Genomic DNA, 23482 nt, shown 5'->3' with positions numbered 1-23482 from the left:
TGGAGTACAGCTCCCTCTAGAGGAGAATGCAGTTACACATCACAGAAATGTTGTAACGGGTGAAACAAGAGATATGGTCCTGGATGGAAACAATGAGATCAAGGAATTGGTGTTGTGGATAGCCATAAACACAATTGTAAAGTGACAATTTGTGCACTGCACAGCTTAATTATGGTAAAAGAACAACAACAAGAAAAGTGTGCGTGTGTGTATGCATGAGTGCGTGTGTTCTGGAACGTGACAGCGTAAATTTCCACTAGAGGCCACTGTTATCACACTTCCGACATGATGCGATTAAGGCTCTTGTTTTAAAAAAAATGTTGCATATTCATAAATAAATATATGTTTTATTGTCACATACACCTAGACACAGGCTATATCTAGTCTAACTAAATTCAATAATGAATAGTTTATTTTAAACAATCATGTAATTACTCATTATAAACTCTAAAATGAAATAGAATTGGAAAAAGTTGGAAACACTGCTCTAAATATTTCTGTACATAATAGATTTGGTAGAGCTCCGAAGTTGAGCTTCGGTAGCAGCTCCATATTGTCCTTTAAAGACAACTGGGGGAAAAACGAGGTCAAATCATGACGTTAGCGATCTTCAGGTTGGAAAGTCCGCGCTCTAGAAAGATGCCCGAGTTTCCGAATTGAATGAATGTTCGAAACAATTTTTCTCAATCGGAGCTCGTTGACAGTTATCTTGAATCCAAGGAAATCGGAGATTTCCGAGTTCCCAGTTGTTTTGAACACGGCAATAGCCAACGTCATTTGCGCACTCTCCACTCCGGTGATGCACCGCCAGTGCGCGGCAGCAGTTGCTCTCTGAATAAAGAACAGTCGAAGTCCGTGAGTCTTTTTGCATCCTGTCTTTCATCCATGAGAGGTGGCTTTTATTAATTGCAATTGAGAGTTAATATGTTATTGGAGGTGAGGTGGTATATTCCTCATAATTTCTCCATCATATTTTGTACAGAAAGCAACAAGATATGTAGCCTAGACCTCAACGATAGTTTCGTTATGAATGGATTAAGGGAAGTCGTGTTACAGAAGTGTCTAGGTTTCTTTATTTTTTGATACTCTGTAAAATATTATAAATGAACATTTATTGTGCAATTTTATGGATTTGGTTCAGCCAGGACCATCAACACAACCGACATGGCAGTGTCCAATATGGTATTCTCTGACGTGGAAAGTTTTCTGGATACGCATCCTGAGTTGTTTGAGGACTATCTAAACAGAAAAGGGAAACATAGTATGGTGGAGAAATGGCTCAAGAATCACCAGGCAAGCAAAACTTCAGCAAGTACAACCGCAGTCGCCGAGTCGGAGAAAACAAGCGTCAGCGCCTGTAAAGACAGTTGGGCGAGCTGCAAAGGTGATGGGGGCCCGCATAGACGAGCATCGCAGAAGGAACTGCGGAAAACTTTCGCCAGGTCCAAAGCAATGAATTGCAACAGGACATATGATGAGCAAGTCAACTACAGGGCTCAGGAGCCACTGACAAGTATGAGGAGGAGAGCTCTGCTGAGAAAAGCCAGCTCGTTGCCTCCAACCACTGCCCACATCCTGAGCGCGCTCTTGGAGTCGCGAGTGAACATACCTCAGTATCCATCCACAGCTGTCGATTTCAAATATTACCTTAAAGAACACAACGAACGAGAGTTTTTCCTGGAATTGGTAAAAGACATATCTAACGACTTGGATTTAACTAGCCTCAGCTACAAAATCCTGGTGTTTGTGTGTATAATGGTCGATGCAGACCGCTGTTCCTTATTCTTAGTGGAAGGCTCAGCAAATAAGAAGACATTGGTATCCAAATTCTTTGATGTTCATGCAGGTATCACAGTTTTACCCTCCATGAGCAACTCGGATGAAGTTCAGGTTCCTTGGGGAAAGGGAATCATTGGATATGTTGCTGAGCATGGAGAGACAGTCAATATCCCAGATGCCTATCAGGTGTGTGTGTGGTTGTGTGGTTGTGTGTGTGTATGTCTGTGTGTGTGTGAGAGAGAGAGAGAGAGAGAGCACTCCCACCTTTGTGTTTGTTTGTCTGTGTGCAACAGATGAGATCATGTGGCACATCAACACACAGCTTTGCATTTGCATCAGAATAATAATTGATTAATTTGAATCCTTCCCTCATCTATCACCATACACACAAGCCTATGATGACCGATGACTCTTGATTAATCAACAGAAAAATTGATCTCACCACATGAAGTAAAGAAAGCCTACTGTAATGAAATGGAATTGAGAAGTGCATGTTTATACTTCAGTGGTGATGTGATGTTTCACCAGCCACCAGGGATGATGTGGACTATTGCCAAGCTGACTCCCCAGTGGCCCCAGGACCTAACGCTGATCTTATTTGAAGTAGTCTTGATCAATTGATTTACAATCCGGTCTGCAGGCATTGAATGCACAACTCATGCATATACATTCCTGAAGTTAGTGTGGTAGTGCCAAGCCAAACTATGTTGCTTTCAATCGCACTTGAAGATTTGCTAATCAAACACAAAACCATATTAATGGTATAGTCAGGCAGGGTGCTTAGGTTGACATATCCATTCATGGTTGAAGACCATTTTTCCCCACAGCATTTTTGCATGCAACACAATGTCATCACTCCACAATGAGTTAGGGCCTGATCACGGGATCTCACAGGAAGTGATGTGCCTTATAACACAAATGTACTAATACTTGTTATGTGCGCTTATGTCCTTCCATCTTCCATGGATTGTAGGACCGTCGTTTCAGTGATGAGATTGACAAGCTGTCAGGATACAAGACCAAGTCCCTTCTCTGTATGCCCATTCACAACAGTGATGGGGAGATCATTGGAGTAGCCCAGGCCATCAACAAGAGTCCAGGAGGGTCTCTCTTCACTGAAGACGATGAGAAGGTAACTGCAATTTGACTGTTATTTTGTATTTAATTTTCCAATCAAGAACAACATTCAAAACAGAAATGAAAAGACATTAGACAACAATATAACAAAGTGACAATAGCCTCCTTACAAGACAACCAACAGACAAAAAATAAATAAAATAAAAAATGATTAAGAAACATTATAAACTGGGTGGTTCAAGCCCTGAATGCTGATTGGTTGAAAGCCATTGTATATCAGACCGTATACCAGGGAATGGGCTCCCGAGTGGCGCAGCGGTCTAAGGCACTGCATCTCAGTGCAAGAGGCGTCACTACAGTCCCTGGTTCGAATCCAGGCTGTATCACATCCGGCCGTGATTGGGAGTCCCATAGGGCGGTGCACAACTGGCCCAGTGTCGTCCGGGTTTGGCCTTCATTGTAAATAAGAATTTGTTCTTAACTGACTTGCCTAGTTAAATAATAAATAAATATGACAAAATGCTTATTTTTACTGTTCTAGTTACATTGGTAACCAGTTTATAACAGCAATTAGGTACCTCAGGGGTTTGTGGTATATGGCCAATATACCACGGCTGGAGTTCTGTATCCAGGCACTCCGCGTTGCGTTGTGTTGAAGAACAGCCCTTAGCCGTGGTATATTGGCCATATACCACAAACCCCTGAGGTACCTAATTGCTGTTATACCCCCTCAGGTCTTAATGCTTAATTAGATCATATGGTCACCTGAAGTAGGCTACATATTGTACATTGAGTGTGCAAAATTACCTGTGGATTAGATAGAAACAATGTGATGTTAGGGGAGATTCTCCACAAAATCAATAAAGGGTTGCCAAATTCTGTAAAATGTCTCTGACTTCCTCAACCAGTAAGTCATTTTCTCCAGTGGGATACGACTACTTCAGATTTCCATTTCAAGGCAATACATTTTTTTGCAGTTTGATGGTTTGATAGGTAATACTTTACAACATGTTATACCTCTGTAGTGACACTGTTGTTGCACTCGTAACAACACTCAACTATTTCATTACCATCGAACAACTCAAAATATTCCGTTTTTGAGCGACGTTAACAGGAGTGTTAGACGAATGCCAATTGCTTGTGCTGAACTTCTCAGCGTAGGTCTCTGTTTCTCCCCTTTCATCTGTCGCACGTTGCAGCCTTCAGTTGTCCCCTCGTTCTGAGAGAGTCCACACATGTAATGGTCCTGACATGTCAGGTATAGACGTCTGTTTTACCTCATGTGTAAAAAGGCATGCCTCCATCGTCTCTGGAACAGCCCACATCCTTTTTTTTTATAGGATCCCAGAAACAATGAAGTCACTGAGGCAGAACACAGAGTGATATGTGGACCGTATGATGAAGACCACTTATAGAGACCATTGACGATTTCTCGTCTGTGAATCACATGAAATGGATAGAAAGAAATACACGAAATCCATCTAAGCCATTCTTAATTAAGCTGCTCTCATTCCGTTGGTAACGACTAAATGAGAGATAAAGCCAGGGGGAAGATATACCATTATTATGCGTTTACAAAATACTGACCTGTGCATTTCAGGCAAAGATAAGAGTTTTGTAGTCCAAACCGAGGGTTCACATCGGTTAGGTAACATTATCATTGTCCTGTATTAGAGCACAAGTGGCAAATGTTTTTCAGGGATACGGTCTATAGCTGTGGGGTTTGCAAGGCTTGCAAAGGTGCAGGGGAAGTGGTGTCTTTCTTATGGCTGTCTGTCCACGTTGTAAAGCAGTGGAGACTGATTGGTCGTGTACTTTATAATTACCTAAGCATTAATGTCTGCGAGCAAAACTAATTGGCTTTCCCCATCATTTATCTTTCTAACAATGAACCCCCAGCAACGGGGGCTGAACCTGCCATGCTTCTACTCAAAGGTAGAAACACTGTCTTTCATCATCTTGGACCGCCGTAAGACACATTTATGGACGTTGTTTATAAATAGAAGACACCCAGTTTGTAGTGTTTATTGACTCTGTCACAGTGAAGTAATCCAAATACCAATTACATTCAGTGTAGAATTGAAACATTCACAGAGGCGCTTGCAACTACCCTGTCTTCTAGTACTAGATGACATTTACAAGGGAATTACAAGAAACTTTGACTCCTTGCCACCACATTAATAGGTATGTATTAGCCAAAGTGACTAAACACTGGGGTTGTACAGTAAGCAGTAAGCTGTCAGTGGATACACACAAGGGTTTGTGAGTTTTACTGACATGTCTTCCATTCTGAATTGACTCACGCTGTACGCAGATGAGCTGAGTTGACATTTGCACCCAAGACAAAGACACAATCGTCTCTGCGCGAAGGGAAACCATAATAAGGTAGATCCAGTGAGGTAGGAAGGATGCTGGCGTCTCACATTGATCTTCCTGATGGGATCTGCGGATTTCTAATGAGCTGTTATTTGGCACAGTTATTCATTTAGCTCGCTAGCCAGTCTCAGCTAGAGGCATAACGAGTCTGCACTGGCGCTCGGTACTTACGCACTTCAAACCCTTCCACGGCCAGGCAGAGGCAGGCAGCCCTGTGACGTGGCTCACAGTTGTGCAGGGTAGATTTCCAAGGCACATGTTGTCTTCCTTCATCAGTGCATCTCTTAGCCTTGCATTCTTCTGAAAAACAGCAACTGCATAAAGCTAAACGCAGAGGACTCTTTGAAAATAAAAATGAAACCCTTTTGGATATGTTATGGTAGGTAGAATGCACTTATTAAAGGTTTAGAGTTGTCCCACTGTGTATAATGGGGTGGAGGGACTAACACAGGGACTAACACAGTCTCTTCACTGTGTTTTCAGCACGTTTCACATTGCATTAGCATCACGCCAATGCACGGGATGGTTACAACTGAATTAGTAATGAAATCCTATGTTGGCCTTTGAGGACGGCAGAAGCTGCATGCTACAATGCAGTAATGCTTTAATTGAAATACCTTGTAGAATTACATTTATGAAGTGCACCCTTTCAAACAGACTATCCATTTTTGCTGCAAATGTTTAATTTTGTGTAGACCCCCCCCCCCCCCCTCCCAATCTGTTGTTGTAAATAAGTGCTTATCACCAACACACTGCACGCTCATTTAATATATTACCGTAGCTAAACATATTTTATGTCTTTGTTCTCAAATGCCACGCTCTGTAAATTGTGTTATGTTGATACCCTACAGGATTAGAGTACTTTGGGAAGCTTGGATAATTTATGCATAATTGTATTTCCTCATTATCTTTATTGGATAAATACACCGATAGACTTTCTCAGACGCAAATAACTTGACCCCATGGTGCAGTGTCTGGTCCTTGAATTATTATTTCGTTTTGCATGATACTATGCTATAATATTACTGTTTTAAAGATCATTTCAAATGTTATTGTGTAAAATGAGCTAATTGAACACTGCTAGATTGCGCTCCCCTGTCTGTCGAAAAGTGTGTTGTCTGTATACCTGTTTATACACCTGTCAGGTGACTGAGCTGCAACAACTGAAATGGTATTGGCAGCCAAACAACGCCTGTTCCCACATTCTCAAGTTTTTGGCATGGCTCTGCCACATTCCCTGTCCAATTGAGTTACTGTAATACTGTAACATCCACTTTCACTCAATTTCACCACTGTACATTTGTAGAGAAGGATGAGGGAACACCATGTCTCATTGGAGCCAAGTTCCCGTCTGAAATGTTCCAAAATGAAGATTTGAAAAACAGAAATAAATACAATCCTGGACTGAGGTTACCAGCATTGTCTCTTTCTCTCTTTCCGGAGGGAAAGACCAATATGTATGGCCGATGATTAGACATTTTCAATTTGGTATTCAAGTACAATTAACTATAATCACACCTCACACATTGCTGTAATAGACTCCCGGACGGTATGATAACTGAGATTAAGTGAGGCGATAATAAGACAGTAAATCAGACAATAAAGTCCTATATCGCTGACCAATACAGCTGATAGTTTACCATGGGTTCAATGCTGATCACGTTGGAGTGGGAGCCTTATTATGTCTATGTACCACAGTGGGGAGGGTGTACATTGTTGGGGGCTGGGTTGCATGCCTGTACGGTCACCACACATCTTCTCCTCTCCTGTCCCCTGCCCCCTGCCCTGGATAAAGGAAATGTAAATTAAAGACCCCAATGAAATGATTGAGGCTGTCTGGTAACCGTGGCATCAGTCTTACCAGGATATTGCTAGTGTTTGGGCGTTGAGACATGGCCTACTAGAATGATGCTGAGACATTTGTTTATTTCTTTACCCGTATCCCCATTAGCTTTTGCAGAAGCAGTAGCTACTCTTCCTGGGGTCCACAAAAAAAACACAAAACACAACAAGTAACGAAACACTGACAGACACACAAGGACAGACACACAAATTGAAAAATTGGAGATGGAAGGGAGTTCCATGAGATCATGGCTCTGTATAAAACTGTGCATCGTCGTGAATTTGTTTTGAACTTGGGGACTGTGAAGAGACACCCCTGGTGGCATGCTATGTACTGTATGTATGGGTGTCTGAGATGAATGTTATTTGATTATGCAGACAATCTGTATTTTTCATCACAGTATTATTTCTCATAAAAGCTTGGAGAAGCAGTTACTCTCTCGTCAACCCTCAACCAGGAAAGACTGGCAGGCATGTTGTTGATGTTAGTTCTGTATATGCAGTTAAGGGCAAGGTGTGAGGCTCTGTTCTTAGCCAGACACTAATCAAGATTGGACAAGACCAGAGCCCGAAAAACTAGTACATTTGGTTTTTGTGACAAAAACACAGAACATCTTTTTCTAACAGACATACCCCTCCCCATCTTCACAACAACTTTGTCGATATGAATTACCCATGATAATTGACCATCCAATGTCATACGTAGTTTATCTTCCTCAACTTGCTCAATGGTGGTGGCTATTCAGCATGATGTGGCGGAGGTCCCTGATGATCTTCTTCGCCTGCCTGCGACACCTGGTGTTGTAGGTGTCCTGGAGGCCTGGCAGTGTGCACCCAATAGTACGTTGGGAGGAGGTGATGTGGTTTATAACTAGCCTCTGAAAGTATATCATGATGACGAAAATGAGTGTTACAGGTCAAGTAGTCATTCAGTTCAGTTACTTTCCCTTTCTTGGGCACAGAATATCTTGAAGCAAATGGGGATAAGAGTATGAGCTAGAGAGAGATTGAACATGGGCTAACATCATGTGAGGCGCGCAGTGCTGACTCGTTCCCCTGGCTGACAGCTGTCAAGAGGGCTGGGCGGTGCAGCTCGACCATAGAGATAGATAGAAGACTCATCTTTCTATCTTCGCTATTATAATGTCAGTGACAGCATGGGCATCGCCAGTGAGGCTACCACCCATAGGAATCCCCCCAGTTGTCTACTTTGACTAATTTAAAATGTCGGAGGCATGGTGGAAACTCTTAATGGCGCTGTCCGTGCTAAAATGGCCTTTTGGCCACGAGAGGCCTCTATCATTCTTTATGAGCTCGACCGAACATGCTTCGTTGGACAGCCCTCAGTGACACAGAGCAGGAAATGGTGCTTGGCTCTTTTGATTGGCTGCACTCATGTTGAACTGATGTTGAAATTATGTAGTGTAGCTCGCTCCCGATAAGGCCAGACCCTTGGAGCAAATCAGAGTAATTAGTGCCAATTTGGGCTTGAAGTGATGATCATTATGGAGGACTGGGCCTGTAACCTTTCATCAAATGCCCTCTTTCTCTGCTGTTGATTCACCCTGTTACCCATGGGGGGATTTTCCCTGATTCAGGGATCACTGCAGTGTGATCTTCAAGGTTAGCTGTTTGGCATGAGGTTTGTAAAAACTCTACAAATATTGAAGGTCTTATTAACATCTCAAATGTGAATTTGGGAGAAATAGTTTTTGTGGGAATACTGTAGTAACACAGTGTGTTGAATATTGATCTAGAGATGGATGACACAGGGCACACGTTACAATGACTCGCAGTTATTAATGTGGCAAAATATGTCTGTGTATTTGATCATGTCAATTCACACTACATGTCCTACCATTGAGAAAGCTGTGTTTGGAGTCCACATACCCCTGTCCTCCAGTTTTGTTCTAGTCCGCACCATTTCTCAGCTTGCAGATGGAACTGTAGTCTGCAGAACACAAGGACACCATAATAGTCACCCCGATTTAAAGGCTCTCAATCCTCTACTGGAATTAAGCTCCATAAAGAACCAGAGCACTTTATAGCCAAAGCACTTCTGGAGAATATGTCGCAGGGGTAATATATTGTAGTTCAAAGTCTTTTCACACATAACCTAACTTGACATTATTGCGCTGATGCAACACTTACTGTTGTTTCAATGCAATGTGTTTTTTAAAAATGCCTTTTTCTTTTTTTATGTACCCTCTACAACATTGGTTAATATTGAATTGTTTACAATCATGTAAGTAGTAGAATTTGATTATATTTCGAAATTAGTAATCAGTTACTAGTCAATATAAAAGATCTTCATACTTTAAACATAATTCAAACATATTTGTCTTGCCAGTACATGTTAACTAGGCTGCAGAGTCACCCTAGGAAGCATGAGAGTTGAATGTATGTGGTAAGGGAGTGGGAAAGCTGAGAGAGGAAGAGGTGAAGCGAGAGGGTCCACTCCCATCAAAATGTGAATACAGCGTTAAGCAGATCGGCTGCCTTTCAGCCTTTGCGACAACAACTCCCATTGTTAGGCCGGAGACTAGACCATCTTGTCATTATACACAGTATCTCTGGCTTTCCCCAACTTAGGTCCTGCTTTGTTCACGCTCCCTCGCCAATGGTCGCATTGCCCAACGGTCCCCCGCCCATTTCGCTTATCTTCCATTGCAAAGGAATGGCTTCAGTTGTTTCATCGCCCTACATCGTCTTCAGTTAATCAGCACCGTTCGACATCATGTGGTGCCATTAGAAGGCTTGTTTTACCCAATCAGTAGTGGTCTGCATGAAGTTAGAGCCACTCAGTGCTGTTAAAGTGTTCTGTGAAAACGTAGCTCCGCAGTCAATAAAGGCATATAAAGGGTTGTGAACCCGCCCTGATAGCTTCCAGAGCCACGCACAAGACCCACAGGAAACTAGATCATTCATCTTCACCTGATCTGTGAAGTGTCTGGAACTATTCATGGTCAAATTGAATAATAAGAGCCAGCTGCATGGTGAGAATTTGTTTCAGTGTGGATTCCTCTTACATCAATAATTGATGCCACCTCCATAAAGAGCAATCACAGCTAAATGCATTTGGAAAGTGCTACATGCACTGCTGACGCAAGTTAGAGAGAACCCTAGTGACATCAGAGGGAAACGGGGGACTTACCGCTGTACGCAGAGGGAGAATAGACGCAACACGGCAAGACTCTTGGCACAGCAACAATGGGCTGAATGGCATAACATCTCTGAATAGATTGAATACAATCCTTAGCTAGCTCAACTAGCTCCTGTAAACAGCTTGTGTAGCTAACAAAATAATTAAGAGCCAGGCTTCGGTGTACAGCAGCCTACTGCAACGCCGTCACGGCCTCTTGGCTTCCCCTACATTAGTAGTGGGTCCCCAAGGCCTCTGTCAGTTTCATTATTAAACCACACCTTTACTGGTCAGCCCTCTGGCCTCTATGGGCTGAAGCCTCTTATTTGTAATGCAGCCTTTGTAGTATAATGGACCTGCTGCAACCTATGCTTTACTTGAGCGTGTGTGTCCCTCTCCTCTTCCCGTTACTTATACAGGCAGATCCATAGCGGGGTCCCCAAAGTCTTGTCTGTAATTAATGTGATCTTGCTGGACGCTGGACAGCCGCTCTGGAAAATCGTTATTAAATCATTCAATAGCTTTAGTGGATGTACAGGTGTATATGCTATATATAGGGTTGCTGTCTTTCCCCTTATGCTCTGAATGTGAACGTGCTCTATGCGTTATGACGTGTACGTGTGTGTATAGTGAATGCTGTGTAGGCTGCAGAGTCACCCTAGGAAGCATGAGAGTGAATGTATGTGGTAAGGTAGTGACCGGCGGGAGATGCAGAGGCGAGGTGATTGATAGAGATGGTAAGCTGCTTAGTCCTAAAGGGAAATGTGTAGAATAAAACCATTGCCAGCATCATAGATGGACACAGTTGTGCGTCTGGCGCAAATAAAGTCCCAAACTTGGAAATGGGTTGTCTGTCTTAGGCTGGACTTGTCGGTAGTGAGAAGAGCCACGATTTCTCCCTCTGATGATCTTCTGACATGCCCACGGATCTCCCGATGGTCCGTGCTCCTTGGGACATTGAAATTGACATTTACAATGGTTAAGGTTAGGGTTAGGTAAGGATTATGGGTAAGGGTAGGGTTTAAGGTTAGGGTTTAGGGGTAGGGACGTCCCAAGCATCCCGAATAGCACCGGCCATTTCCGACAGTGAAACATCAGCTTTCCTCAGTGTTAGAGAGCTGGTGGACAAGATGATCTGTGTAACAGTATCTGACGTATCACCGGTAACAGCTGAGTAACTCCCCATTGTTCTTATGGGTCTGAAACCTAAGTGCATTGTTGGTTGACCAGGTATAAGCAGCAACCAAAAACAGAGGTGATTTGATTAAAAAATATGACGTAAAGGACTCTTAAATGCTCTTGATCCTTCGTCACAGGGCAGTGGTGTAAGTGTCTCTCAGGTAAGGCCCCATGGTCTGTGAGATAGACCTGCCCGTACTCTGTCCCAGATACCGTAGGTCTGATTAGTACGGCGATCTCCACAGCACACTGTAAAGTACCACACACCCCTTCTCCACACACCCCTTGGCTATGCGTGCATGCATGTGCCTCAGAGCATTGTCGAGAATATTGGATTGGCAGCAACAGAAGGAATGCCGTTCGATTTCTGCCGGCGAAGCGTTGATTAGATTTTCATAACACGCTAATGAACCCCCAGCCATCAAGAGTCATACATCATCTAGCCTGCCCTGTAAGCAGGTGGACCCATGTTTTGTGATACAGAAAGAAAGAAAAGGTGGAGTGGAACATGAAATCTGTTATGCAATTCATGTTATCACCTTGAGGCAAAGGGTCAAACCATTCAGTCAAACGGGGGAAATGTAAACTGGATTGATTTATTTGTCTTGGCAATTAAATGACACTGATGAAAGGCCATTCTTTATTAGGTCCATTTTAAAGGTGTGTTTTCCCCCCCGGGCATGGTATGAGAATATAACCGTGCACACAGCTACGTCGTATTTTCATTCCCCTATAGAGTAAAACTGGCCTCAATATTAATAAAGGCAATATTTTTTGGGGTCAGAAAATGACAGATTAAGCCAATTGTTTTTCAATGGTAGTCATATGTTGACGGATGAAGGACAACAGAGATGATTGTCTGTCCATAAATGCACAATATGTCCGCCTTTTTACTTTTGAAGCTCATCCGAAAATCGATGAGTTGAACTTTTGACGGCCAATACGGCCAATAGCTGAATAAATATACAATTCCATTCCGTGTTCATGCGTCTCTGTGTGGCCATAGCCTAACAGGGCAGCTGGCAATCATTATTCTGACTTGGAAGACTTTGAACTCACCAACCATATGGCTTATTGCTCTCACATTGACTAACCTTTCCCCCCTGACCTTGGTGTATTGAACAGTAACGGTTCCTCTGAATCTATTGGCTGGTCACTGAGTGTCAGGCCGGGCATCCTTTGAACAGTGAACCCTTTTCTTCTTGTGTTGAGCTCAGCGTCTGTATGTCCAACCTATTGACTGTCTGTCTGATGTGATGTCTCCACAGGTGCTGCAGATGTACCTGCCCTTTTGTGGGATCGCCATCTCCAACGCACAGCTCTTCGCTGCCTCCAGAAAAGAGTATGACAGGAGTCGGGTAAGGGAAGCAGGCAGGGACAAGCCAAGGCAGGGTTGGGGGTTGGAGAGTGCACTAGTATCCAAGTATGGTGTCTCTACATCCCCATAGAGCAGCCCACCTTCTCCCCATTGCTGACACTAGTGAGACTGGGTATTGATCTTTATGAGCCCACTTGCTGCCACTGCAGTAGGGATCAGGGAGCCATGTACAGCCCTGCCTGGACCTCTCTGTTGGAGGAGGGGTCGGGAGGAGGTGGAAGGGACCAGCAGTGTGCCGAGAGGGTCCAGGGTGTAAATCTCACAGGAGGCGTCTAGAGACGCTCTAATGCTTGTCCCACATTGATCTCTGATGGGGGAGAACATAATGAGAACAGAGACCAGCGAGAAGAGGGGAGAGAGATACAGAGATCCTCCACCGTTACTCACTGGTTTAGGCTCTCTGCTGTGTCTTATTGAGTTGGTAGTGCTTTAGATAAAGTGCCTGATCTACTTTATTGTGGAACGGTGGCATATTATATTATCCTGTCCCCTTACATATTAGAAACCAATAATTCTAGCTCTGTGAGGTGAAACATTTCCATTGAAATGGCTTTGAGTATTTATTAGCTGCGTCTGAAAAGTGATCTTATGTCTTGTGCAGTGTCTAGTTGACCAGACATGCATTGACTAATAGCAGCAGTAATGTCCGTGTGTCTGTGCTGTGACCTTTGACCCGCAGTCGCTCCTGGAGGTGGTCAACGACCTGTTTGAGGAGCAGACAGACCTGGAGAAGATTGTGAGGAAGATCATGTACCGCGCCCAGACTCTGCTCAAGTGTGAGCGCTGCTCTGTCCAACTGCTGGAGGACATTGAGTCACCGGTAGGCTCTTATTCTCTCTCTCTCTCTCTCGCTCTCTCTCTCTCTCCCTCTGTCTCTCTCTATCTTTCCTCACTGACTAGGGTTAGATTTCTGTACAGAATTCATATCTATCAGATGTATTGTGCTTTGTACTTGACAAATTGTTTGTTACTCCAGTACCTGAGGAAATGCTGGGGGGACATTTCCATTTGAAACAATTCTACCAGTGGTGTTTTCTCTTTTCATCCCACAGGTGGTGAAATTCACCAAGTCGTTCGAACTGCTGTCCCCCAAATGCAGTGCAGACATAGAAAGCAGGTAAAGTTGGTGCACAGTTGTCCATCCCAACAGTCCACTCGTTCCCATGGAGAAATCCACTGTCCAGTCTGGATGTACCGATTAACACGTGAACACTTCACCACCTCATACTGTATACGGAATCTCCTCTGTAAAAGAAATCTCTTCATATTTATCAGAGTCATCCAAAGACCCGTGGCCTAGTTGGCCAACTTAAATGCACGTTTGACAAATGAGTTTGTGTGACATTTACGGATTTAAAGATTCAAATCTGTCCAGTTGACAGTCCTTTGAAAGCAGGAGTTCTTTCCACATGAGCTGCGTGTGTGCTTCTGCGTAGTGAGTGCAGCTCGTATTCTGTCACACAAATATCCCCATTTCCCTCTGCTCCTGATGTCAAGGCTCTCGCCAAAGAATCGCAGCTCCGCCTTTGCAGACATACCGCCGGCGGACTTGCGAAGTCTGCGCAAAACCTTGTCTGACTAGTTCTAAGCTCAAACAGTGAAAACTGTTTGTTAATTTTCTCTGTGGCACTTATTCGAAAAAGGGAAGAAAATGTGGAGATTAAATATGGCAGAAGTAATATTGGGGATTGTAAATGCAGAAGGCCATGTTGTAGGAGTCCTCCTTAATTGGGGTTTGGAGCTTCTCTCCCCCGCGAGGCAGGGGAAGGGCTGGAAGTGGAGGGGCTGGAGACAATGTGGGTTGTTTATGGATGGAAAAACCTCACCAAAAGGATGACAAATTATCCTCCAGTCCGGTGCAGGCTACAACAGACATGCCCACTTCAAGGCTGCAATGATAACTACTGCAGTAATTAAAAAAAGCATAATGATATAGTAATCAGTGAAATGTCAGGCTGCAATGGCTGGCCAGTTCAGCCTTTTCTGACAGCAGACACATAACCTTTCATTTGTGTTGCTCTTATCATGTGAAGTGCACACTGCTCTCCCATAATGGCAGACAAATGACCATAGCCTGATTCCAAGTTATAAAGTAAACAGAAATGATCACCAAGTTCAAAGGAATATGTGTTTATGATGCTATTTGTTATTCCAAAAGGTTATTTTTGCGTAGGGGATTGTGCAAGATTTATGTGTTTAATTAAGTGAATAAATCTGACGTCAAAGGCGTAGGCTTTTTAAAGCACCTGGGAAATTCTATACCCTTGGGGAGAATAATTTTGAGGTACTGTGTGCTTCCATTGCTGGTTCTCTGGCTGCACCTAACGGGAGGCAGAAGAAGCTAGAGAAGCGATCACACTACTGAGGTTTAGTCCCTGCTGCGTGTGTGTGGGTTTTACATCTACATGGGGGAGATATCAGAGAGATTTCAGAGGACACAGTGTCTCTATGTGTATCTTTAAAGTTCCTTGTCAATAAACAAGTATGTACAGTATGGTGTCGTTAGGGGAACGGCACAGGAGGCGCTAGCTGAGAAATATGCTATGGATGCACCCTAACCTGAATGCGAAGCCTGTGTTGAGGAAGGAGTCAATTCTCCCGCAGTGTGGGCGTCTACTGGGGAGGAAGACAATCCCACAATTAACTTTTCATTACTTCAGAAGGTGCTGGAGAGCCTTATTGATATCCATGAGACATTCATTAAATACAAATCATGGCAAAAAAGGAAACAACAACAGCGGACGTACACGTGCCTGAGTTTGAGATGTGAAAAATAATCCCTTTTCTAAGATGATAATGATGACGGTTATTGTTGGTAAAAAGACCAAACCAACCAAACAAACGGTTGAACAACATGATCCGACCCACAATGGAAGATTTGTCCTCTCAGTGAACATGCATGTGACTATGGGCCTTCTCCTCCTCTTCTCCACTGCATGTCAATATTTACAACGACCCAAATATTGAACTTTCTCTCTTCCCTTCCCTCCACGTCCGGGTGTCCCTGTAGTTTTAAAGACAGCATGGAGAAGTCCTCCTACTCTGATTGGCTCATCAACAACAGTATAGCAGAGTTGGTAGCGTCCACTGGTCTGCCCGTCAACATCAGTGATGCCTACCAGGATCCCCGGTTTGACGCAGAGGTAAAATCATCTCCTCTAGAGCTACATTACAATATACAGTTGAAGTCAGAAGTTTACATACACTTAGGTTGGAGTCATTTTAAACTCGTTTTTTAACCACTCCACAAATTTCTTGTTAACAAACTATAGTTTTGGCAAGTCGGTTAGGACATCTACTTTGTGCATGACACAAGTCATTTTTCCAACAATTGTTTACAGACAGATTATTTCACTTATAATTCATTGTATCACAATTCCAGTGGGTCAGAAGTTTACATACACTAAGTTGACTGTGTCTTTAAACAGCTTGGAAAATTCCCCAAAATTATGTCATGACATTAGAAGCTTCTCATAGGCTAATTGACTTAATTTGCGTCAATTGGAGGTGTACCTGTGGATGTATTTCAAGGACTACCTTCAAACTCAGTGCCTCTTTGCTTGACATCAAGGGAAAATAAAAATAAACCAGCCAAGACCTCAGAAAAAAAATTGTAGACCTCCACAAGTCTGGTTCAACCTTGGGAGCAATTTCCAAACGCCTGAAGGTACCACATTCACCTGTATAAACAATAGTACGCAAGTATAAACACCATGGGACCACGCAGCCGTCATACCGCTCAGGTAGGAGACTGTCTACTAGAGATTAATGTACCTTGGTGCAAAAAGTGCAAATCAATCCCAGAACAACAGCAAAGGACCTTATGAAGATGCTGGAGGAAAGGTACAAAAGTATCTATATCCACAGTAAAACGAGTCCTATATCGACATAACCTGAAAGGTCGCTCAGCAAGGAAGAAGCCACTGCTCCAGAACTGCCATAAAAAAGCCAGACTACGGTTTGCAACTGCACATGGGGACAAAGATCGTACTTTTTGGAGAAATGTCCTCTGGTCTGATGAAACAAAAATAGAACTGTTTGGCCATAATGACCATTGTTGTGTTTGGAGGAAAAAGAGGGAGGCTTGCAAGCCGAAGAACACCATCCCAACCGTGAAGCACGTGGTGGCAGCATCATGTTGTGGGGGTGCTTTGCTGCAGGAGGGACTGGTGCACTTCACAAAATAGATGGCATCACGAGGATGGAAAATTATGTGGATATATTGAAGCAACATCTCAAGACATCAGTCAGGAAGTTAAAGCTTGGTCGCAAATGGGTCTTCCAAATGGACAATGAGCACAAGCATACTTCCAAAGTTTGGGGTCATGGCTTAAGGACAACAAAGTCAAGGTATTGGAGTGGCCATCGCAAAGTCCTGACCTCAATCCTATAGAACATTTGTGGGCAGAACTGAAAAAGCGTGTGCAAGCAAGGAGGTCTACAAACCTGACTCAGTTACATCAGCTCTATCAGGAGGAATGGGCCAAAATTCACCTAACCTATTGTGGGAAGCTTGTGGAAGGCTACCCAGAACGTTTGACCCAAGTTAAACAATTTAAAGGCAATGCTACCAAATGCTAATCGAGTGTATGTAAACCTCTGACACACTGGGAATGTGATGAAAGAAATAAAAGCTGAAATAAATCATTCTCTCTAATATTATTCTGACATTTTACATTCTTAAAATAAAGTGGTGATCCTAACTGACCAAAGACAGGGAATTGTTACTAGGATTAAATGTCAGGAATTGTGAAAACTGAGTTTAAATGTATTTGGCAAAGGTGTATGTGAACTTCCGACTTCAACTGTACTGTATACAGTGCCTTCAGAAAGTATTCAGACCCTTTGACTTTTTCCACATTTTGTTAGGTTACAGCCTTATTCTAAAATTTATTATTGTTTTTTCTCCTCATCAATCTACACACAATACAACATAATGACAAAGCAAAAATAGTTTTGTAGAAATGTTTTGCAAATGTATATATAGATAAAAAATCTATATATCACATTAAATAAGTATTCAGACCCTTTACTCAGTTCTGTATTGAAGGACCTTTGGCAGCGATTACAGCCTTGAGGTATTCTCAGGTATGATGCTACAAGCTTGGCACACCTGTATTTGGGGAGTTTCTCCCATTCTTCTCTGCAGATCCTCTCAAGGTCTGTCAGGTTGGATGGGGAGCGTTGCTGCACAGCTATTTCCAGGTCTCTCCAGAGATGTTCGATCGAGTTCAAGTCCAGACTCTGTCTGGGCCACTCAAGGACATTCAGAGACTTGTCCCGAAGCCACTCCTGTGTTGTCTTGGCTGTGTGCTTAGGGTCTATTGGAAAATGAACCTTCGCCCCAGTCTGAGGTCCTGAGCGCTCTGGAGCAGGTTATCATCAAGGATCTCTCTGTACTTTGCTCCTTTCATCTTTGCCTCGATCCTAACTAGTCTCCCAGTCCCTGCCGCTGAAAACATCCCCACAGCATTGTGCTTCCACCACCATGCTTCACCGTAGGGATTGTGCCAGGTTTCCTCCAGATGTGACGCTTGGCATTCAGGCCAGAGAATCTTGTTTCTTGTCGTCTGAGAGCCCTTTAGGTGCCTTTTGGCAAACTCCAAGCGGGCTATCATGTGCCTTTTACTGAGGAGTGGCTTCTGTCTGGCCACTCTACCATTAAGGCCTGACTGGTGGAGTGCTGCAGAGATGGTTGTCCTTCTGGAAGGTTCTCCCATCTTCACAGACAAACTCTAGAGCTCTGTCAGAGTTACCACCGGGTTCTTGGTCACCTCCCTTACCAAGGCCCTTCTCCACTGATTGCTAAGTTTGGCCTGCCAGCCAGCTCTAGGAAGGGTTTTGGTGAATCCAAACTTCTTCCATTTAAGAATGATGGAGGCCACTGTGTTCTTGGGGACCTTCAATGCTGCAGAAATGTTTTGGTGCCCTTCCCCAGATCTGTGCCTCGACACAATCCTGTCTCGGATTGCTCTACGGACAATTCCTTCTACCTCATGCCATGGTTTTTGCTCTGACATGCACTGTCAACTGTGGGACCTTATATAGACAGGTGTGGCCTTTCCAATTTAATTTACCACAGGTGGACTCCAATCAAGTTATAGAAACATCTCAAGAATGATCAATGGAAACAGTATGCACCTGAACTCAATTTCTAGTCTCATAGCAAAGGGTCTGAATACCTATGTAAATAAGGTATTTCTGTTTTTTATATTTAATAAATGTGCAAAAAAAATGTAAACCTGTTTTTGCTTTACCATTATTGGGTATTTGTGTGTAGATTGCTGAGGATTTTTTATCTCCATTTAATCCATTTTAGAATAAGGCTGTAACGTAACAAAATGTGGAATAAGTGAAGGGGTCTGAATACTTTCCGAAGGCACTGTATGTACCATGTTTAGGTGCTTACTGTACAGTATATACATTTACTGTATGTATTTGAATGATAACCGAAACCATTCAGCAGCTATTTTTATTGGTTAAAATCGGAGAAGCAAGCCTCATAAAAGACCCAAACAATACTACAGCTTTGATCGCTGTCACATGATTATGAATTATATATGAAAATATCCGTTTGATATGGCTCCGAGGCTTTTCTGTCTGATGTTTGAGTTCCGATCTCAACGGTTGATCTTCACGTGATAATAATGGTCGATAAAATGCAACCAACGGTGCCCCTGTTTTTGTGATTGTATTGAAAATGATTATGTCCGATCCATAGTGAACCTTCTACCTATGCAGAGTTGAAATACTGCTGAAAGAATGCATGCGTTACATTCTCAACAGTGCCTTCAGAAAGTATTCACACCCCTTGACTTTTTCCACTTGTTGTGTTACAGCATACACACAATACCACGTGGTATTGAATCAGCAACATTGTAGTTACTCCACAATTCTAACCTAACTGACACACAATACCACATAATGTGAAAGTGTAATTATGTTTTTTAACATTTTTACAAGTTAATATAGCATTTAAAGCTGAAATATCTTGAGTCAAGTATTCAAGCCCTTTGCTATGGCAAGCCTAAATAGGTTTAGGAGTAAATATGTGCTTAACAAGTCTCATAATAAGTTGCATGGACTCACTCGGTGTACAATAATAGTGTTTAACATGATTTTTGAATGACTACCTCATCTCTTTACCCCACACATACAATTATCGGTAAGGTCTCTCAGTCGAACAGCGAATTTTAAACACAGATTCAACCACAAACACCAGGGATGTTTTCTAATACCTTGAAAAGAAGGGTACCTATTGGTAGAAAAAAAAATAAGATGGTGTATCAATACACCCAGTCAATACAAAGATAAAGACGTCCTTCCTAACTCAGTTGCCGGAGAGAAAGAAAACCACTCAGGGATTTCACCATGAGACTGATGGTGACTTTAATACAGTTGCAGAGTATAATGGCTGTGATAGGAGAAAACTGAGGATGGATCAACAACATTGTAGTTACTCCACAATTCTAACCTAACTGACAGAGTGAAAAGAAGGAAGCTTGTACAGAATACAAATATTCCAAAGCATGCTTTCTGTTTGTAATACTAGTACTACTAGTAATACTACAAAACATGTGGCAAAGCAATTCACTTTTTGTCCTCAATACAAAGTATTATGTTTGTGGCAAATCCATTACAACACAATGCTGAGTACCACTCCCGATATTTTCAAGCATAGTGATGGCTGCATCATGTTATGTCTATGCTTGTCATCTTTAAGGACTGGGAAGTTTTTCAGGGTAAAAAAAAAGAAATGGAATGGCACTAAGCACAGGCAAAGAATCTAGAGGGAAACCTGGTTCAGTCTGTTTTCTACCAAACACTGGGAGATTAATTCACCTTCCAGTAGGAAAATAACCTAAAACACAATGCCAAATCTACACTGGAGTTGCTTACCAAGAAGACAGTGAATGAACATGAGTGGCCGAGTTACAGTTTAGACTTAAATCGGCTTGAATATCTAGCGCAAGACCTGAAAATGGTTGCATAGCTATGATCAACAACCAATTTGACAGAGCTTGAAAAATTTTGAGAAGAATAATGGGCAGATGTTGCTCAATCCAGGTGTGGAAAGCTCTCAGAGCTCTTAGAGATGACTCACAGCTGTAATCGCTGCCAAAGGTGCTTCTACAATGTATTGACTCAGGGGTGTGAATACTTATGTAAATTAGATAATTATGTATTTCATTTCCAAAAACATGTTCTCACTTTGTCATGATGAGGTATTGTGTGTAGATGGGTGAGATTTAAAAAAAATATATATATAATCAATTTTGTAACAAAACCAAATGTAGATGAAGGGGTATGAATACTTTCTGAAGGATACAGTTTACATGTCTAATAAATCCTAACAGCCCAGTTTCAGCTCCAGTCTCTTTTCTCTTTCATTTAGGCAGATCAGTTCTCCGGCTTCCACATTCGTTCAGTGCTTTGTGTACCTATTTGGAACAGCAACCATCAAATCATTGGTAAATTCTCAAATTGTCCTTTTTTTCACAGACTTCTTTTGATAGTCAGTTGTGCCATTACAAGTCCGTTGATACATCTGTGTTGACAGATGTCAAAACTAAGACATAATCCAGCATTCAAGCTTAAAGTGATTTTAATAATGAGAGAGGAACATCAACAAACCGACGTACATGATGTCCCAAACCTCCGATAACCTCAGATTGTCACTGTGTCTTGTTTGGAGAATCCAGAGAGGATACTCCGCCTGCTCTCCTAGGTAGCATTTAGATGCTCAATTAAAGGGGCGATCTGGGATTGATACATCCATTTCTGGACTTTTAAATGAATGATATATAGCCATTGATTCTTGAAGAATATAATGCATTAATGTCTATTACCCTTAGTTCAACTGTTTAAATCCATCGCAACCCTAAGCTTGTTTTACTCCATTGCTTGTGAACACTGTAATTGCAAACAAACACTTTATAGCTTCAAAACATGGTTAAAACTGTCATTTTAATTCCACGGATGATCAGTCCTTGCATCCATAGCTCCATCTTATGAATTTGACTGTGGTTACATTTCTCCTGCCCCATCTTTTAGCTGTTTACCGAAAAAGTGGAAAGGTGACGTTTTGTGATTCCCAGATTGCCCTTTTAAAGCAGTGTAGCCTGATTAAAGCAAAGCCTTCATATCAGTCAGTTCTCACAGAGGAGGAGTTCCCTCCCTAGTCCTGGCTGCTCCACCATGCAGTGTTCTGTGCTCCTCAACCACCCCAAGGTCTTCACCACTCTGATACATCATTGATCTACAGTCTGGTGTTGGTGCTAGATATTGCAAGGAGAGGCAATGCTAGCAGCTAGACTCAGGCCCACAGAGATCTGACTTGGTCATTAGTTTTGTTTCTGTGCAAAGTGATCAGCAGCATGGCTGCCAGGGAAAGCACTGCTACAGACGGTCAGTCGCGACCACAGATCATTGTGGGTGGGTATGTGTGCGTGTGTGTGCGTGCAAGCAAGCATTGTGTGTGTGTGTATGCGTGTACATGTGTGTATATGCATGTGTGTGTGCTTGTGGAGGTTGGGAGGGGGATGGAAGAATGAGAGACAGAGGGAGCAGGAGAGAGGGGTGGGCGTGTGCGTGCGTGCAAGCATTGTGTGTGTGTGTGGTCATGGAGGTTGGGAGGGGAAGAGGGAGCAGGAAAGAGGAGTGGGTGGGTGTGTGTGTGCGTGCGTGCAAGCATTGTGTGTGTGTGTGTGTGTGTGTGCGTGCGTGCATGCGTGCGTATGGAGGTTGGGAGGGGGATAAGAGAGAGAGTGAGCAGGAGAGAGAATAATGTGTGTGTGGGAGGAAACTATCAGGATCTGGACTGAAAGCCATTACAAAGCCATTATAAAGCACAACAGCAGCAGAGAAATGATCAAGTCAAAGATCTGTTTATTCAGAAGGTAGATATCCTCCTGCCACGTACCGAGGTTAGGATATAACAGTATAGAGGAAAAAGGCCTTGGGCTAGATTGTTACATCACTGTTATCTCAATTCTCTTCTAAATAGGTTGTAAAAATATGATTCCATCTTCAGTGATATTGACAGCACCCCAGTAACCTACGGTACAACCCATAGAGACATACTGTAGAACGTACAATGACCTCTCCAGAGACTCAATGCTAACTTGAATATCTGCTTGTTAGCATAATTTCTCTCGGGTGATAGAAGACGATTCTCTATCAACTAACAATTAGCCTTATCAGCAAAGTCCTGGGTTTTTTAATTAGTAGATAAACTGAGGAGAGCAGCCTGTCTTTGCTTGCTGGCGTGCCTCCAAATGAGGGGACTTGTATTTGAAATAAAAGATCAAAGGATACACAGTGTTCTATTGTTGCCATCGACATGACCTCCAACCTTACATTACAACAGGCTTAGACACTTTAATTACTCAGGTCAACAACACTACTGTTTCCTGTTTCTTACTCCTTCTTCTAGGAAATACAGTGACATGAGTCCACGCAAAAACAACAGTGTAGAAGCATTGCATATTGCACTGAAAAATGAGAGCAGAAAATGCCTTGTTTTATCAATGACTTTAATGAATGTGTGGGTGTGATTTCCTCCTGCTAATTGGGGTTGTGGGAGCGGAACTAGTGTGTGTATGACAGCCCAGTCAATGGTAGCCCAGCCCTAATGAACTAGTGTCAGATAAAATGATGGCTCTCAGGAATGGCCGTTGTCTCAGAAAGTGGAGGGCTTTAGCTTGGTC

The 23482-nt window shown here is 42.8% G+C and overlaps 1 protein-coding gene across 1 annotated transcript in view; it reads left to right on the top strand.

Moving 5' to 3' along the window:
• The first annotated feature begins 1164 nt into the window (after positions 1–1164).
• Positions 1165–23482, top strand: part of LOC139406036 (phosphodiesterase 11a) — a 52979-nt gene continuing 30661 nt past the window's right edge. Inside the window, exons 1-7 of the mRNA XM_071148500.1 lie at positions 1165–1965; positions 2753–2911; positions 12664–12753; positions 13453–13593; positions 13826–13890; positions 15784–15916; positions 21169–21244. Coding sequence (XP_071004601.1) covers positions 1165–1965; positions 2753–2911; positions 12664–12753; positions 13453–13593; positions 13826–13890; positions 15784–15916; positions 21169–21244 — 1465 coding nt within the window. The remainder of the gene's footprint in view (positions 1966–2752; positions 2912–12663; positions 12754–13452; positions 13594–13825; positions 13891–15783; positions 15917–21168; positions 21245–23482) is intronic.

Source organism: Oncorhynchus clarkii, chromosome 3 (genome assembly GCF_045791955.1).
Source record: "Oncorhynchus clarkii lewisi isolate Uvic-CL-2024 chromosome 3, UVic_Ocla_1.0, whole genome shotgun sequence".
NCBI classification, from domain to species: Eukaryota; Metazoa; Chordata; class Actinopteri; order Salmoniformes; family Salmonidae; genus Oncorhynchus; species Oncorhynchus clarkii.
This window is presented reverse-complemented; position numbering and strand designations above follow the sequence as displayed.